The sequence below is a fragment of the Hemitrygon akajei genome, chromosome 28 (genome assembly GCF_048418815.1).
Source record: "Hemitrygon akajei chromosome 28, sHemAka1.3, whole genome shotgun sequence".
In the NCBI taxonomy this organism is placed as follows: Eukaryota; Metazoa; Chordata; class Chondrichthyes; order Myliobatiformes; family Dasyatidae; genus Hemitrygon; species Hemitrygon akajei.
In genome coordinates, this window is record NC_133151.1 from 7336529 (window position 1) to 7353594 (window position 17066).

At 51.5% G+C, this 17066-nt stretch overlaps 1 protein-coding gene across 1 annotated transcript in view; it reads right to left on the reverse strand.

The window, feature by feature from the left end:
• Window positions 1-4022: 4022 nt before the first annotated feature.
• The window catches only part of tmem179ba (transmembrane protein 179Ba), a 37123-nt gene continuing 24079 nt past the window's right edge, over window positions 4023-17066 (reverse strand). Inside the window, exons 6-7 of the mRNA XM_073031163.1 lie at window positions 14837-14915; window positions 4023-5565 (exon numbers count right to left, since the gene is read on the reverse strand). Of these exons, the coding sequence (XP_072887264.1) occupies window positions 5371-5565; window positions 14837-14915 (274 nt within the window). The 3' untranslated portion in view covers window positions 4023-5370. The remainder of the gene's footprint in view (window positions 5566-14836; window positions 14916-17066) is intronic.

The following is a 17066-nucleotide window of genomic DNA, read 5'->3' on the forward strand; positions in this document are numbered from 1 at the left end:
CATATCAGAGTTCCAATATCCCTCGAGAACCAAGGTTCCTTTTTCTTATTCACTTTGCCTTTAATCCTGACAGGGACATACAAACTCTGCACTCTCAAAATTTCTCCATTGAAGGCCTCCCACTTACCAATGACATCCTTGCCAGAGAACAACCTGTCCCAATCCACGCTTTTTAGATCCTTTCTCATTTCTTCAAATTTGGCCTTTTTCCAGTTTAGAACCTCAACCCGAGGACCAGATCTATCTTTATCCATGATCAAGTTGAAACTAATGGTGTTATGATCACTGGAACCAACGTTTCCCCTACACACACTTCTGTCACCTGTCCTAACTCATTTCAGAATAGGAAATTTAATATTGCATTATCTCTAGTCGGTACCTCTATATATTGATTTAGAAAACTTTCGTGAATACATTTTACAAACTCGAACCCATCTAGACCTTTAACAATATGGGAATCTCAATCAATACATGGAAAATTAAAATACCCTACTATCACAACTTCCTGTCTCATGCAGTTATCTGCTATCTCTCTGCAGATTTGCTCCTCCAATTCTCGCTGACTATTGAGTGGTCTATAATACAACCCCACTGATGTGGTCATACCTTTCCTGTTTCTCAGCTCCACCCATATGGCCTCGGTAGACAAGCCCTCTAATCTGTCCTGCCTGAGCACTGCTGTAACATTTTCCCTGACTAGCAATGCCACCCCCACCCTTCATCCCTCTGCCTCTATCAAGTCTGAAACATCAGAACCCTGGAACATTGAGCTGCCAGTCCTGCCCCTCCTGTAGCCAAGTTTCACTAATGGCTACAATGTCATAATTCCACGTGCAAATCTTTGATCCGGAGGAAACCCACACGGTCCCAGGGTACAAACTCTTCACGGGCAGTGGCAGGGTAGGATTGTACGGCACAGTCTAATCCTGGTAAATTGCCTCTGCACCCTCTTTAAAGCTTCCGCGTCCTTCTATCCCAATCCAGAGTTTTGAATTGACTGTGCGGCGGCCATCATCTGAGTGGGCAGAGTCAGGGTGGTCATCTTGTGGCTTCGGCTCTTCGAGGGAAAAAGAAAACCTCTACGTTAAGTTTTTTTCTCCCCTTCCCTTTAGTACCGTGGAGTTGCCAGGCAGGGTAGTGTAACGCTCCTCCTGAGGGGTGTGGGAAGGCGGGGAGGTCTCCAGAGTCCCTGGCGGCTACAACTACGAGAAGCGCCTCTGGCCGCAGCTTCTAACAATCCGTGTGAGGTTGGAGCTGGAACTCTGGAACTGGATGAGCTCCGGATCATTCTGGTGGCTGAGGGAGTGATAGGAAGGGTATATAGAGAGGCAGTTACACACAAGGTGCAGGACATGGGAGACTGGGTGCCAGTCAGGAAGTAGAAAGGGGTTACGGAGCCAGTGGAGAGTAACCCTGTGGCCATTCCCCTCGACAACAGGTATTGTCGGGGGGGGGGGGGTTGACCTAACAAGGAAAATCACAGGTCTCTGATTCAGAAGGAAAGCGGGTGGGAGGAGGCACGGTGTGGTGAAGGGGAACGGACTGGAGGTTCTGTGGCCGAGAGTGAGATTCCCTGGCGGTATGTTACCTCTGGGGTATCTTGGATCAAATCCTCAGCATTCTGGGGTGGGAGGTCGCTGTCTATGTAGGTACCAATGAAATGAGTAGGGCGAGTGATGAGGTTGTGCAGAGGGAGTTAGGGGCAAAGTGAATGGGCAGGACCTCCAGGGTTGTGATCTCAGGATGGCTACCCATGCCACTTGCCGGTGAGGCCAGAACGAGGAAGATTATACAGTTTGATATGCGGCTAAGGAGTTGGTGCAGGAGGGAGGGCATAAGATTTTTGGATCATTGGGCTCCCTTCCAGAGAAGGTGGGATGGGACAGTTTGCACCCGAGGGGGGCTGGTATCCCAGCGGGCAGGTTTGTTAATGCTGCACGGTGGGGTTTAAACTCGAGTGACAGGGGGATGGGAACCAGAGCGCCAGAACAGATTGTGGACAGGTTGTCGAGGCAGATGGGGGGTAAGACCTCAGAACGTGAACACTGGTTCCAGCCTGCTGCGGTCCGTGTTGTAAGAGTGGCTTCTGCTATCTGCCCTTCAGGCTTTGGATATTCTGTGCTCTGCATCCCTTTTACCAACAAAATGCTGTACAATAATCGTTTTAATTAAAATACACATTTGAAGCCCAGGGGCCGGCCCCACGGTTCTCAGAAATCCCCACAGATAACAGGTAAGCTGGGCGTAGGTATAACACTGAAGATGAACAGTCAACGTTTCGGGCCGAGACCCTTCATCAGGACTGAAGAGGGAGGGGGGAGGGTGGAAAACCAGTCAGAGGAAAGATCAAGCGGTGGGGAGGGGAAGCAGGGAGGGGATAGGCCGGAGAGGTGAAGAAGGAATGTAAGGGGAAAGCACTATGGGTAGTAGAAGGCAGAATCATGAGAGAGGTGATGGGCATCTAGAAGAGGGAGAGTGAAGGTGGGATGGGGGAAGGGAGAGGGAGGGAATTACCAGAAGTTGGAGAATTCGATGTTCATACCAAGGGGCTGGAGACTACCCAGACGGTAGATGAGGTGTTGCTCCTCCAACCTGAGTTTGGCCTCATCATGGCAGTAGAGGAGGCCATGTACGGACATATCCGAATGGGAATGTGAAGCAGAGATGAAGAGGGTGGCAACCGGGAGAAACTCTCTGTTGTGGTGGACGGAGCGGAGGTGCTCGATGAAGCGGTCCCCCAATCTGCGTCGGGTCTCGCCGATGTAGAAGAGGCCGCACCGGGAGCACTGGATGCAATAGATTACCCCAACAGACTCGCAAGTGAAGTGTTGCCTCACTTGTTTGGACTGTTTGGGGCCCTGAATGGTGGTAAGAGAGGAGGTGTAGGGATAAGTGCCAGGTGGGAGATCCATGGGGAGGGACGTGTGGACCAGGGAGTGGCGGAGGGAATGATCCCTGCGAAAAGCGGAGAGGGGTAGCGAGGGAAAGATGTGCTTAATGGTGGGGTCCTGTTGAAGGTGGCGTAAGTTGCGGAGGATAATATGCTGGATTCGGAGGCTGCTGGGGTGGTAGGGAGGACAGGGGGAACTCGGTCCCTGTTGTGGTGACGGGAGGATGGGGTGAGGGCCGAAGTGCAGGAAATGGAGGAGATACGGGTGAGGGCATCATTGATGATGGCAGAAGGGAAACCATGATTCTTAAAGAAAGAGGACATTTGAGATGTCCTGGAACGGATAACAGGTACAACCCTGGAGAGGTGGCTGAAACCGGCTCGGGCAGAGGCCTCAGCTGCCCACTGCCTGGACCCATGAACCAGCTTCTCCGAGAAAGCGTGCTGGCATCAGGGGTGGGGAGTTCCAGAGGAGGCTTGTGAAAATGATCCTGAGAAAGTAAGGTTTAACGTGTGAGCAGCATTGGATGGGCGAATCTCATTGAAACCTATTGAATATTGAAAGGCTGAGATAGAGTGGACATGGAGAAGATGTTTTCCATAATACGGGGTGTCCAGGACCAGAGGGCTCAGCCTCAGAATTGAAGGATGTCAACTTGGAACGGAGATGAGGAGGAATTTCTTCAGTCAGTTCATTGCTGTGGGTGTATTTAAAGGCCTTGGTTCGCAAAGGAGTCGAGGGCGATGGGGAGAATGGGATTGCGGAGGATAATAAACCAGCCGTGATCAAACGGCAGAGCAGACTCGATGGGCCAAAAGGCCTAATTCTGCTCCTATTATCAGTCTCGAGAGACCATGGATCTGCGCCTGGAGTTTCCAGGGCGCAGGCCTGGGCAGGGTTGTATGGGAGACCGGCAGTTGCCCAAGCTGCAGGCCTTCCCCTCTCCACGCCACCGGTGTTGTCCAAGGGAAGGGCACTAGGACCCATGCAGCTTGGCACCGGTGTCGTCGCAGAGCGACGTGTTGTTGCTCAAGGACACAAACACGCTGCCTCAGCTGAGGCTCGAACCAGTGACCTTCAGGTTACTAGTCCGATGCCTTGTCACTAGGCCACGCGTCAGCACAACGAGTTACCGTCACAAATAAATCTTTATTCTCACACACGGTAATTGATTTGTACATTAAAGATTGCAATTGCGTCAAAATTTCCGATAACCTCAAGAAGGTTCAGATTGTCAATCTCCAAGGGCTCCCTCTCCTTTCCAACTCCCTGATTCGGGGTCTGTGAGGAAGCCTGAGCAGCCAATCCTCCCCTCCCTCGGTGACAGGGGAGTGGGACCTTGTTGGGGTTGGGAGGTGGGTAGAGACAAGGGCAGGTGGTCTCCCACAAGGGCCTGCCAAGTGAGACGGGGCATTTGTGCTGGGTGAACAGGGGCAGAACTGGTGCCCAGTAACCGAAATTGCTTTTACACCAGCCCAAGATGCGTGGCTCGGTACCCCCTCCTCGCCGGCCTACATGCCAGGACCCATGCCCCGACCCCCACCCAGCTCCCTCAAAGCCAGCGGCTCGTAATCCTCCTACCTGCGGAGGCCCTCCCTCCACTGTCCTGCTCCCATTGGATGGGAGCTGGCTGACGCAGAGAGACCTGTTATCACAGTCTCTCTTGCCCCGCCCCTGTGGGGACCGCTGGCCAGCTGGGTTCCTGTGCACCATCGGTTCACTTCAGGGGGATAAAGGAGCTGAGCCGGGTCCCCCCGGTGATTCCAAATCACCTCTCGTTCACTCCCCCGCCCCCGCCCTGGGACATCCCCTCCCCTTTAAATGCGGGAAGCTTTCTCCAGCGTGAAGTACCCGAACCCCCATCTCAACCCAGGCCCGCCTCTCCCCGAATACGGGTCCGACATCTGCATTTGCACTGTGCGACGCCTCAGCGAAACTAAATCGGACTGCGTGGAATATAAACGAGTGCGGTGAAAACATTCAGTCAGAGTGACCCCGACAGTTTCACGTACAAAAAATGCCTGGACACACATACACACGATATCAGGCACTTCCAGAAAGGCAAAGATAGACTCTCTGTTCCGCAGACACAACACGTCCCTGCCAGACGGTTTCAGACACTGAATGCCAAACAGAGACAAAAGTATCCCAGGCCCGTGCACTCGATCGGACAGATTCAGACCTCGGCAGGCACCCACACGCAGGTCAGAGATTTAGGCCTCTGTGGACAGCCACACACACACACACAGTGTTGGACTTGTAGAGAGTACAGGGCAGTGAAGGGGACACAGGATTAGACAGACAGTGGGTGATTTGTTCACAGTATCGAGGCACAGTCGATCTCTCACACACACACAGAGCCCGCACAAGCTGACTGCGACCCCAGTTCCCCTCCCGCCCATCTGTCAGTAGTTCGGGCCCCTCGGGGCTCGCCCGTCTGCCATCCAGCCGCCGACGGAGCCCCCTCTCCCGCCGGCCCTCACGGCCTGGGCTGGGAGGCGATCAGGCGTTCCGTCTCGGACACCGGGCCCGAAGCCTCCGGGCTCCCTGCCACGGCCGTGCTCCACTCGGGATCGGTGCCGGAGAGCAGCCGGACGCTGCTGCCCTTCCTCCACTGGACGGCCAGCAGGCTGAGGATGACGACCCAGAGGAAGAAGTTCACCCAGGTGGCAGTCTGTGGGGAGAGGAATCGGCCTCGTCAGTGGGCAGGGGTCACCCCCCCCCATCTCCCACATTAACAGCGGACTCGAAATGCCAACTTCCTGCTCGAGCGCTCATTCTTAATCTCCCTCACAACCTACCCTGCCCTCGTGACCTTCTGTATCCGGAAACCTAGCACCCTGTGTCCACAGTTGTGTGTGTTTTTTAAATAAAAGGGTGGAAGGGCGGGTTCATAAATCCGTAGGTGCCACAGAGGTTGGAGTTGTGGACAACAGAGCATCGGGGTGTGGAGCTGGGCTGAGCAGTGGCAGACGGATTTCAACCAGGAGAACTGTGAAGTGATTCCACTTGGAAGGTCAAATTTGAAGGCAGAGTACAGAGTAAACAGAAACAGAAAATCTACAGCACAATACAGGCCCTTCAGCCCACAAAGCTGTGCTGAACATGTCCTTACCTTAGAAATTACCTAGGGTTACCCATAGTTCTCTATTTTTCTGAGCTCCATGTACCTGTCCAGGAGTCCCTATTGTTTCCGCCTCCACCACTGTTGCCGGCAGCCCATTCCACGCACTCACCACTCTCTGTGTAAGAAACTTACCCTAACATCTCCTCTGTACCTACTCCCCAGCACCTTAAACCTGTGCCCTCTTGTGGCAACCATTTCAGCCCTGGGAAAAAGCCTCTGACTATCCACACGATCAATGCCTCTCATCTTATACACCTCTGTCAGGTTACCTCTCATCCTCTGTCGCTCCAAGGAGAAAAGGCTGAGTTCACTCAACCTATTCTCATAAGGCATGCTCCCCAATCCAGGCAACATCCTTGTAAATCCCCTCTGCACCCTTTCTATGGCTTCCACATCCTTCCTGTAGTGAGGCGACCAGAACTGAGCACAGTACTCCAAGTGGGGTCTGACCAGGGTCCTATAAAGTTGTGACATTGCCTCTCGGCTCCATGGTAGGATTCACAATAGTGTGAAGGAGCAGAGAGATTCTAAGGTCCATGTCCACAGTTCCCTTAAAGTTCCCATGCAAGTTGAACTGAACTGTCCACAATACCCCAGGTGTAGAGGTCATTTCTTCGGCAGTTTGAACGGGGAACGACTGCGCAAGCGTGTGAAAGTGTGAGGCAGCGGGAGAATTAAAAAAGCGAGCAGATTAACAGAGTAGGGGAGACAGTAGGAAGGATTTGGCTCGAGAGGCTGAGGACGAGCTTGCTGCAAGTGAGGTAAGGCCGGGTAAGTTGCTTTAATTGATTTGATTACCTTAGGAGTAGGTAATGGAGACAGCAGTCAAGGCAGTCGAGTGCTCCGTTTGCAGTATGTGGGAAGTCAGGGACAGCACAGCTGTCCCTGATGACTACACCTGCAAAAGGTGCATCCAGCTGCAGCTCCTGACAAACCGTGTTAGGGAACTGTTGCTGGAGCTGGATGAACTTCGGATCATTTGGGAGGCAGAGGCCGAAATAGACAGGAGTTTCAGGGAGATAGTCACCCCTAGGAGTCAGGAGACAGATAGCTGGGTGACTATCAGGAGAGGGAAGGGGATTAGACAGAATGAGCAGAGCACCCCTGTGGCCATTCCCATCAACGATAAGTACACCATTTTGGATACTGTTGGTGGGATGACCTACCAGGGACAAGTTGCAGTGGTTGCGTCTCTGGCACCGAGACTGGACCCTCAGCTCAGAAGCGAAGGAGGGAAAAGAGGAGAGCAGTAGTGATAGGGGATTCGATAGTTAGGGGGACAGATAAGAGGTTCTGTGGAAGAGATCGAGAAACCCGGATGGTCTATTGCCTCCCTGGTGCCAGGGTCCGCGATATCTCGGTTCGAATTCTCAGTATTCCCAAGAGGGAGGGTGAACAGCCAGATGTCGTGGTCCATGTAGGGACCAATGACGTGGGTAAGAAGAGTGAGGAGGTCCTGAAAGGTGAGTTTAGGGAGCTAGGTGCCAAGTTAAAGGACAGGACCTCCAGGATAGCAATCTCAGGATTGCTACCAGTGCCACGTGCAGGTCGGTTTAGAAATAGTAAGATAGTGCAGATCAACACGTGGCTGAAAACATTGTGCAGGGGGGAGGGCTTCAGACTTATAGATAATTGGGCAGTTATTCAGGGAAGGTGGGACCTGTTCCGGCGGGACAGTTTACATCTGAACCTGAGGGAGACAAATATTCTTGCAGGTAGATTTGCTAGAGAGGCTCCAGTGGATTTAAACTAGATACAAGGGGGGAGGGGAACCAGAGTGTAGGAACAGATGTATGGGAGAAGGAAGAAAAAAAGATAGTAAAGATGTTTGCACTGTTAGAGATAAGCAGAGAGTAAGAGGTGGAGAATTTCTTAAATGCATTTATTTTAATGCTAGGAGCATTGTGAGAAAGGTGGATGAGCTTAGAGCATGGATTGATACCTGGAAATATGATGCTGTAGCTATTAGTGAAACATGGTTGCAGGAGGGGTGTGATTGGCAACTAAATATTCCTGGATTTCGTTGCTTCAGGTGTGATAGAATCGGAGGGACGGGGGGGGGGGGGTGTTGTGTTGCTTGTCAGAGAAAATATTACAGCGGTGCTCTGGCGGGATAGATTAGAGGGCTCATCTAGGGAAGCTATTTGGATGGAACTGAGGAATGGGAAAGGTGTAGTAACACTTACAGGGGTGTATTATAGACCACCTAATGGGGAGCGAGAATTGGAGGAACAAATTTGTAAGGAGATAGCAGATATTTGTAGTAAGCACAAGGTTGTGATTGTGGTAGATTTTAATTTTCCACACATAGACTGGGAAGCCCATACTGTAAAAGGTCTGGATGGTTTGGAGTTTGTAAAATGTGTGCAGGATAGTTTTTTTGCAGCAATACATAGAGGTACCAACTAGAGAAGGGGCAGTGTTCTGTTAGGGAATGAGATAGGTCAGGTGACGGAGGTATGGGTTGGGGAGCACTTCGGGTCTAGTGATCACAATGCTATTAGTTTCAATATAACTATGGAGAAGCATAGGACTGAACCCACGGTTGAGATTTTTGATCGGAGAAAGGCTAACTTTGGGGAGATGCGAAAGGATTTAGAAGGAGTGGATTGGGACAATTTGTTTTATGGGAAGGATGTAATAGAGAAATGGAGGTCATTTAAAGGTGAAATTTTGAGGATACAGAATCTTTATGTTCCTGTTAGGTTGAAAGGAAAGGTTAAAAGTTTGAGAGAGCCATGGTTTTCAAGGGATATTGGAAACTTGGTTCGGAAAAAGAGAGATATCTACAATAAATATAGGCAGGATGGAGTAAATGAGGTGCTCGAGGAATATAAAGAATGTAAAAAGAATCTTAAGAAAGAAATTAGAAAAGCTAAAAGAAGATACGATGTTGCTTTGGCAAGTAAGGTGAAAATAAATCCAAAGGGTTTCTACAGTTATATTAATAGCAAAATGATAGTGAGGGATAAAATTGGTCCCTTAGAGAATCAGAGTGGACAGCTATGTGTGGAGCCCAAAGAGATGGGGGAGATTTTGAACAATTTCTTTTCTTCGGTATTCACTAAAGAGAAGGATATTGAATGGTGTAAGGTGTGGGAAGCAAGTAAGGAAGTTATGGAAACTATGACAATTAAAGAGGAGAAAGTACTGGAGCTTTAAGGAATATAAAAGTGGATAAATCTCCGGATCCTGACAGGATATTCCCTAGGACCTTGAGGGAGGTTAGTGTAGAAATAGCAGGGGCTCTGACAGAAATATTTCAGATGTCATTAGAAATGGGGATGGTGCCGGAGGATTGGCGTATTGCTCATGTGGTTCCATTGTTTAAAAAGGGTTCTAAGAGTAAACCTAGCAATTATAGGCCTGTAAGTTTGATGTCAGTGGTGGGTAAATTAATGGAAAGTATTCTTAGAGATGGTATATATAATTATCTGGAGAGACAGGGTCTGATTAGGAATAGTCAACATGGATTTGTGCGTGGAAAGTCATGTTTGACAAATCTTATTGAATTTTTTGAAGAGGTTACTAGGAAAGTTGACGAGGGTAAAGCAGTGGATGTTGTCTATATGGACTTCAGTAAGGCCTTTGACAAGGTTCTGCACGGAAGGTTAGTTAGGAAGGTTCAATCATTAGGTATTAATATTGAAGTAGTAAAATGGATTCAACAGTGGCTGGATGGGAGATGCCAGAGAGTAGTGGTGGATAACTGTTTGTCAGGTTGGAGGCCGGTGACTAGTGGTATGCCTCAGGAATCTGTACTGGGTCCAATGTTGTTTGTCATATACATTAATGATCTGGATGATGGGGTGGTAAATTGAATTAGTAAGTATGCAGATGATACTAAGATAGGTGGCGTTGTGGATAATGAAGTAGGTTTTCAAAGTTTGCAGAGAGGTTTAGGCCAGTTAGAAGAGTGGGCTGAGCGATGGCAGATGGAGTTTAATGCTGATAAGTGTGAGGTGCTACATCTTGGTAGGAATAATCAAAATAGGACATACATGGTAAATGGTAGGGCATTGAAGAATGCCGTAGAACAGAGTGATCTAGGAATAATGGTGCATAGTTCCCTGAAGGTGGAATCTCATGTGGATAGGGTGGTGAAGAAAGCTTTTGGTATGCTGGCCTTTATAAATCAGAGCATTGAGTATAGGAGTTGGGATGTAATGTTAAAATTGTACAAGGCATTGGTAAGGCTGAATTTGGAGTATTGTGTACAGTTCTGGTCATCGAATTATAGGAAAGATATCAACAAAATAGAGAGTACAGAGAAGATTTACTAGAATGTTACCTGGGTTTCAGCACTGAAGTTACAGGGAAAGGTTGAACAAGTTAAGTCTTTATTCTTTGGAGTGTAGAAGGTTGAAGGGGGACTTGATAGAGGTATTTAAAATTATGAGGGGGATAGATAGAGTTGACGTAGATAGGCTTTTTCCATTGAGAGTAGGGAGATTCAAACAAGAGGACATGAGTTGAGAGTTGGGGGCAAAAGTTTAGGGGTAACACGATGGGGAATTTCTTTACTCAGAGAGTGGTAGCTGTGTGGAACGAGCTTCCAGTAGAAGTGGTAGAGGCAGGTTTGATATTGTCATTTAAAGTAAAGTTGGATAGGTATATGTACAGGAAAGGAATGGAGGGTTATGGGCTGAGTGCAGGTCGGTGGGACTAGGTGAGAGTAAGTGTTCCGCACGGACTAGAAGGGCCGAGAAGGCCTGTTTCCGTGCTGTAATTGTTATATGGTTATGGAGACCAGAACTGTCCACAATAGCCCAGGTGTAGAGAGACCAGAACTGAATTGACCATAATATCCTAGGTGTAAGGGGACCAGGTTCTTTAGGGTTGCCCTAGCCAGGGGTGATAATGGGGACGAGCTCCCACTGCCTATTAAATGCTCCCAAAGGCGTGCGCTTCAAACAGCCTCTGACAACCCAGTCCAGCTCCCGGCCGTCACGTGTGGTTTTGCTGCTAAGCCTGGCAGGACCGTTTCTACTGACAGGAGCAGGGGTGAAGGCGACCTACTGTCGCTCCAGGTAGATGGGCTCATCAGCCACGGCTCGCAGCTCATCTAGAAGGAAAATTCCCATCTCAGACCTCCGCTGCCTTGTACCCGCTCACAGGGAAGGCTTTGGGAGGGAGATATAGGCCGCCCTACGCGTATAATTAAAGTCGACTGTTGACCTCCCTCCATAGATGCTGCCCGACCAGCCGAGTTCTCCAGCATCGTGTGCGCATTACTCTGGATTTCCAGCATCTGCCAAATCTCCCGTGTTTACAACAAGCAGACTGTTCGCTGTTTTTAAATCACCTCTGAGGCACTCTGTGGGCGTGGGAGGAATTTGGTGCTGTCGTTATTGACTCGTTTCTGCTGGACTTACCCTAGAAGAAGCTGCTTTCATTCTGTGAGGCTGGATTCCTTCTGAGCTTTACCCCAGGAAGGGGGGGAATTGCACAGACAGGGGGAAGGATCGGGGATACGGGGCGAACTCCGGGCCTGACAGACTGGATAGGCTCTCCCCGGAGTGATGGGGGCCGAGGGGCAGAGGTGAGGTGGATGCTGGGGGAGATATCAAACTGGAGGGCATAGGTTAAAGGTGAAAGGGGAAGGGTTTAAAGGGACAATTTTCTCCCCCACACAGAGGGCGGTGGGCATGTGGAACAAGCTGCCAGAGGATGTTTTGGGGTCAGTGGTTTGGACAGGTACGTGGATAGGAAGGTTTTAGACACACGTGGGTCAAATGAGGGACTAGCTCAGGCAGGTCAGCAGGAGCGGATTGGGCTGTCTCTACATAACTAAAAGATAAGTAAGATAAGAACTTCAGAACCAGAGGCAGAAGTCGGCTAACCGGCCCATCGAGTCTGCTCCACCGTCCAATAGGATCTCATCTGATCCAGCTTTCTCCAAGTACATTTACTATCAAAGAATGTATACATTTTCACAACCTTGAGAGGTGCTCGCTCACAGAAGGTCACAAAGCAAGAAGCCCGAAAGAACCCAATTCAGACATCCCACCCGGCAAATAACTCATCTCAGGGATATGGTAGCACCATCGATTTGCAGGAGACTCCCGGGAGAGGTGGGAGGTCTGCAATCGAGTCGCTCCTTAGTAGCTAGCCAGCTAGTTCAAATAACCTTAGCTATGTTAATGAATGACTGACTCATGTTAAACTCACCTCAACGTGTCTTTTACATTTTAAGCTACCACGGGCAATAGAAAAGTCACTGTTGCAAACAGCGCAGCTAGCAACACGGTCATTATTTTTTACCCCTATTAGGCAGGGGTACACTTTAGTGTAGTCTGGGATGAAGTACGTTTTATATTTTCTTTTTTTGGAATGCTCTTGCCATCTCTCTCTATATAAAAAAAATCAATTTCCGGAATATTGTATATAATTTGCGGGCGTCAGGGAGCCGCTATCGATATGCGGGAGACTCCCAGAACTTCCGGGAGAGGTGGGATGTCTGACAATTAAAGCAAAAAATTGAATAAAAATAAAAAGACCAACCTCCGACGCCCAAGAGAAAGAAAAGAAAAAACAAATGGTGTAAAGAACTGGAGCGAACAACAGCATTCCGAACCGAAAGGAGTCCTCAGATCCGAACTCCGGAGTAGGCCCGAAGCCTCGCTTGTTGGGCACGGGGCGCAGCAGCCAGGTCGGTCTTCGTGGCCTCAGCGCCGTGGAGACGGCCATCGCAGAGATCGGGTGGGATCGGCTCTCGCCCCGGATCCCGACACCCTGCCTCTTCCGCCCATCTGAGCCGATGCTTAGGTTGACCGGATAACGGAACAGCGAAAGGCTCCGGCGCCCTAGAGGGAGGAGCGGCCGTCGTGGAGAGCGAGCAAAATCGGGGCTCGCCCCCAACGTGGGCAAGCGCCAATACCGCTTGGCATCGGTGTCGTCGCAGAGGTTGCCAGAGTGAAGTTGGAAACAACATCAAACTGCCTTAGGGACCCCGGCTCCAGATTTCTTCCTCGGGGTTTACTCCCGAAGCCTTTCCCACGGTTGGGTGTGGCCACAAGGCAGCGGAGGTTTAGAATCAGAGATTTCCTTCTCCAAGGTGAGCTGCCGTCCCAAGGCCAATAGGCCCCACCTGCCCGAAGCAACTGGTTTTGAGGTGCCTTTGCCCTTCCCTTGTCAGTAGAAACGGTTCCGCCGGGCCTAGTAGCCAAGCCACACGTGAAGGCCGAGAGTTGGACTTGGTTGTCAGAGACGCACGCTGTTGGAGCACTTTATAGGTAGTGGGAGCCTATCCCCACTAGCACCTCCCCACCCCCCCCCCCCCCCCCCCGGCTACGACAACCTTAAAACTGTGCCCCTGCTCTGGCCCCCCACTCGATCTACGCCTCTCAGCCTCTCATCCTTCTCCGCTCCATAGAAAAAAGCCCTCGCTGGCTCAGCCTGTTCTCATAGGCCCCGCTCTCGAAATCAAGGTTCCATCCTCCTCAGAGTTTTGTTCGAACTGGGCTGGCTTACACAGGGGACACACTCCCACTGGCGCATGGTGCAAGACTGGGGGGGGGAGAGGGGAGCGGACCGCAAAGGGCCCAGAACTCGCTGTGGAGAGGAAATTGTTAATCAGAGGCAGTGCAGAGGAGGTTCACCAGGTTGATTCCAGAGAAAGGGGGGGGGGGGGGGGGGGGCGGTGGGGTTAGACTATGAGGAGAGATAATTATGAAAGGGATAGATAAGACAGAAGCAGGACAGTTGTTTCCACTGGTAGGTGAGACTAGAACTAGGGGACAGAGCCTCAAGATTCGGGGGAGTAGATTTAGGACGGAGATGAGGAGGAACTGCTTTTCCCAGAGAGTGGTGAATCTGTGGAATTCTCTGCCCAGTGAAGCAGTGGAGGCTGCCTCAGTAAATATATTTAAGACAAGGCTGGATAGATTTTTGCAGAGTAGGGGAATTAAGGGTTATGGGGAAAAGGCAGGTCGGTGGAGATGAGTCCGTGGCCAGATCAGCCATGATCTTATTGAATGGCGGAGCAGGCTCGACGGGACAGATGGCCGACTCCTGCTATTTCTTGTGTTCTTGTGAAAGGACGTGCAGGGGACAGAGGGGAAGGTGGGGGTGGGAGGCCTGAGACTTGGATCTGAGGGATCGATGCGGCCTCTGAATATCCCTTTAGAGCTGAGATGAGGCGCAATTTCTTCAGCGCTGATCCTGTCACGTTACTTAAGGGTGTGTTTAAAGCAAAAGAAATCGATAGGTTCTTGATTGGTAAGGGGGTTAGGGGTGGCAGGAAGAAGGGGCTGTGAGAGTGGATCACACTAAGCGCTGAGCCGATTTGGAAGAGCTCGAGAACGGCTTCCGAAGCGAATCATGGTGGCGTGTTCCAGACCCGGAGTGATTCGCGGAGCCTGGGTCCTAGTGTGAGGCACGATCCGCCATTTAAAGGGCGAACCAGATAGACTGGGGGGGGGCTCCTCTGTCCGCAGTGGGAGGCTGTGAGACTGCCCCCGGCTGCTGTGCTTCGTGCGATTTGCCCCCCCCAATATGATGAACTGAACACCGAGGCTCCGGGAATTCGGTTTGGTTGGGAATGCTGTCGCTCGCTTCTGGTGTTTCCGTGATTTGTTTTTCTCTCTCTCTCTGCGTGTTGGGGGTTGGTCTTTATTTCTGCAATTGGGCTCTTTCGTGTTTCTCGCCTTGCGGCTGCCTGTCAGCCAACAAATCTCGAGGTTGCATAATTTATACATCCTCTGATAATCAGCATACTTTGAACCTTTGATCGGAGGGCGGAACAAGCACAATCCCGCTCGCGCCTGGGGCCAGACTACCCCACGGCGTTACAGGGCGCGCAGGGACGAAGCCTCACCTCGGCGCTACTGAAGTTCTGGTTGAAGCTGGTGCCATGGAACAGGGGTGTCCACTTCACCTTCTCGGCCTCTGAGCAGCTGTGGAACAAGAGATCGCCCGGTCAGTTTGAGAATGCCGGCCGCCCTCGCCATCCTGGGCTGGGGGCGGCAGCGTAGCCTCAGGGTCCCACCCCCCTCCCCCGGCAATCGGCCAGTTCACCCGCTGTCTGCTATCCACCCCCCGCCCTCCCGATCGTTCCCGGCATCAAAGGATGTGGCGAGAGAGCAGGTGTGTGGGGTCGAGTGGGATCCAGGACCAGCCATGATAGGATGGCAGAGCAGACTCGATGGGCCGAATGGCCTAATCCTGCTCCTGTACCTTATGGCAGGAGGGTTAACATCATTAATAAATTGGTGCAAGTCCATATCGCTATGAAAGAAACGACAGAACTCGACATGGTGGTAAGGAGGGCGTATGGTGGTGGTCAGGGCATTGGGTACGAGGGTCAGGAAGTCAGGTTACAGTTGTATAACACTCCGGTTCAGCCGAGCTTAGAGCTCCGCGTCAAGTTCTGGTCGCCCCGCTACAGGAAGGGTGTGACGGCTTCAGAGAGGGTCCGTCGGGCCGCTGCCTGGATTAGAGACGGCCTGAGCTACAAGGGACAGGTTGGGCCAGCTTGTGTTGTTCACTCGAGGCTGTGGGGGCGACCCGATAGAAGTTTTAAAACCCCCCACTTCCCGAGCCACAGAGAGGGGAGATGGTCAAGTCTTTTCCCGAGGCAATGCTCCCTCCCGGTTTGCCAGGTGTGCACGAGAGGGATTTGAGCCGCGCAGGGAAAGGCCGTCGCCCTCCACCCCGGCGGCACGTTCAGTATGTCGCGCGTTTCTGGCCTCCGGCACGGACGGTGCGGGCGACGAGGAGTCTGCGATGACGTCTCTGCAGATTCGCAACGGGCTCATTTGTACCGCTTTTAGCGAAGAAGTCACTCGGAGCGCGCGTGATGTCGTCCCTGGGCAGAAAACTGCACAGCTCAAGGACATTTTCGTGCACTGGTCATCACAAATCGGCGGGAACTTCGATAGACGAGTCCAGTACTTGAGGGCGCGCATCTGAGGTGGGGTGGGGGGGGGAATTTAAAGATGTGTGAGGCAAGATATTCTCTCCACACACACACACACACACACACACACACACACACACACACACACACACACACACACACACACACACACACACACACACACACACACACACACACACACACACACACACTCGCACAGAGTGCTAGGTGCATGGGACGTTCTGCTGGGGTGGGGAAGATACGATGGTGGCATTTAAGAGGCCGTTAGCCAGGGACGTGGGCTTGCAGGGAAAGGAGAGAGACGGATCGCGTGCAAGAAGAATAGATTTAGTTGAACTTGACATTGCGACCCAAAGGGCCTGTTCTCGTACTGCGCTGTGTTCAGTCGCGCCGGGGCCGTTCTCCGCTCTGATGGTATCGACTGTCCGAGACGCCCTGCGATGTAAACACTCCCCCCCCGCCCCCACAACTCTCCGAGGTGCCATCGTTTCAACAGTGAGCCTCCCTGACGCCCCAGGCCTCTGAAATTCCTTCCACGCCACAGGGGCGTCGAACACTACAGTGCAGAGACAGGCCCAGCTAGTCCGTGCTGACATTATTCTGCCTAATTCCAGACGGGAACCCTCCCTTCCACGTACCGGCCCAAGCTTCCCTTGGACATTGAAATCGAGCTCGCTCGCTCCACTTCCGCTCGTTCTCACACACTCTGAGTGAAGAAGTTCCCCCTCGTGTTCCCCTTAAACTTCTCCCCTTTCACCCTTAACCCATGACCTCTGGTTGTAGCCCCACCCAGCCTCATTAGAAAAAGCCTGCTTGCATTTACCCTACCTCATAATTTTGTATACCTCTGTCAAATCTCCCCTCGATCTTCTACAAGGAATAAAGTCCTAACCTATTCAATCTTTCCCCATAACCCAGCTCCTCTGGACCAGGCAACATCCTTGCCAATGGCCCAACTGGCATCCATACTTCCCACAGTGCAGTGGTTACTGGTCTCCCTGGTGACCTTAGGACATCCCATAAAGTTAGGTCACTCTGGAGACCGGTCAACGTCGCTCTGGTGAAAGGTGCCCGCCTCCAGCCCACGGCCGGGCAGCTAGAGGGACCTCCTGCCACCACAGCCACATGGCCACTTGCCTCGGAGGGGGCAGGAGCACCCCAGGCCAAA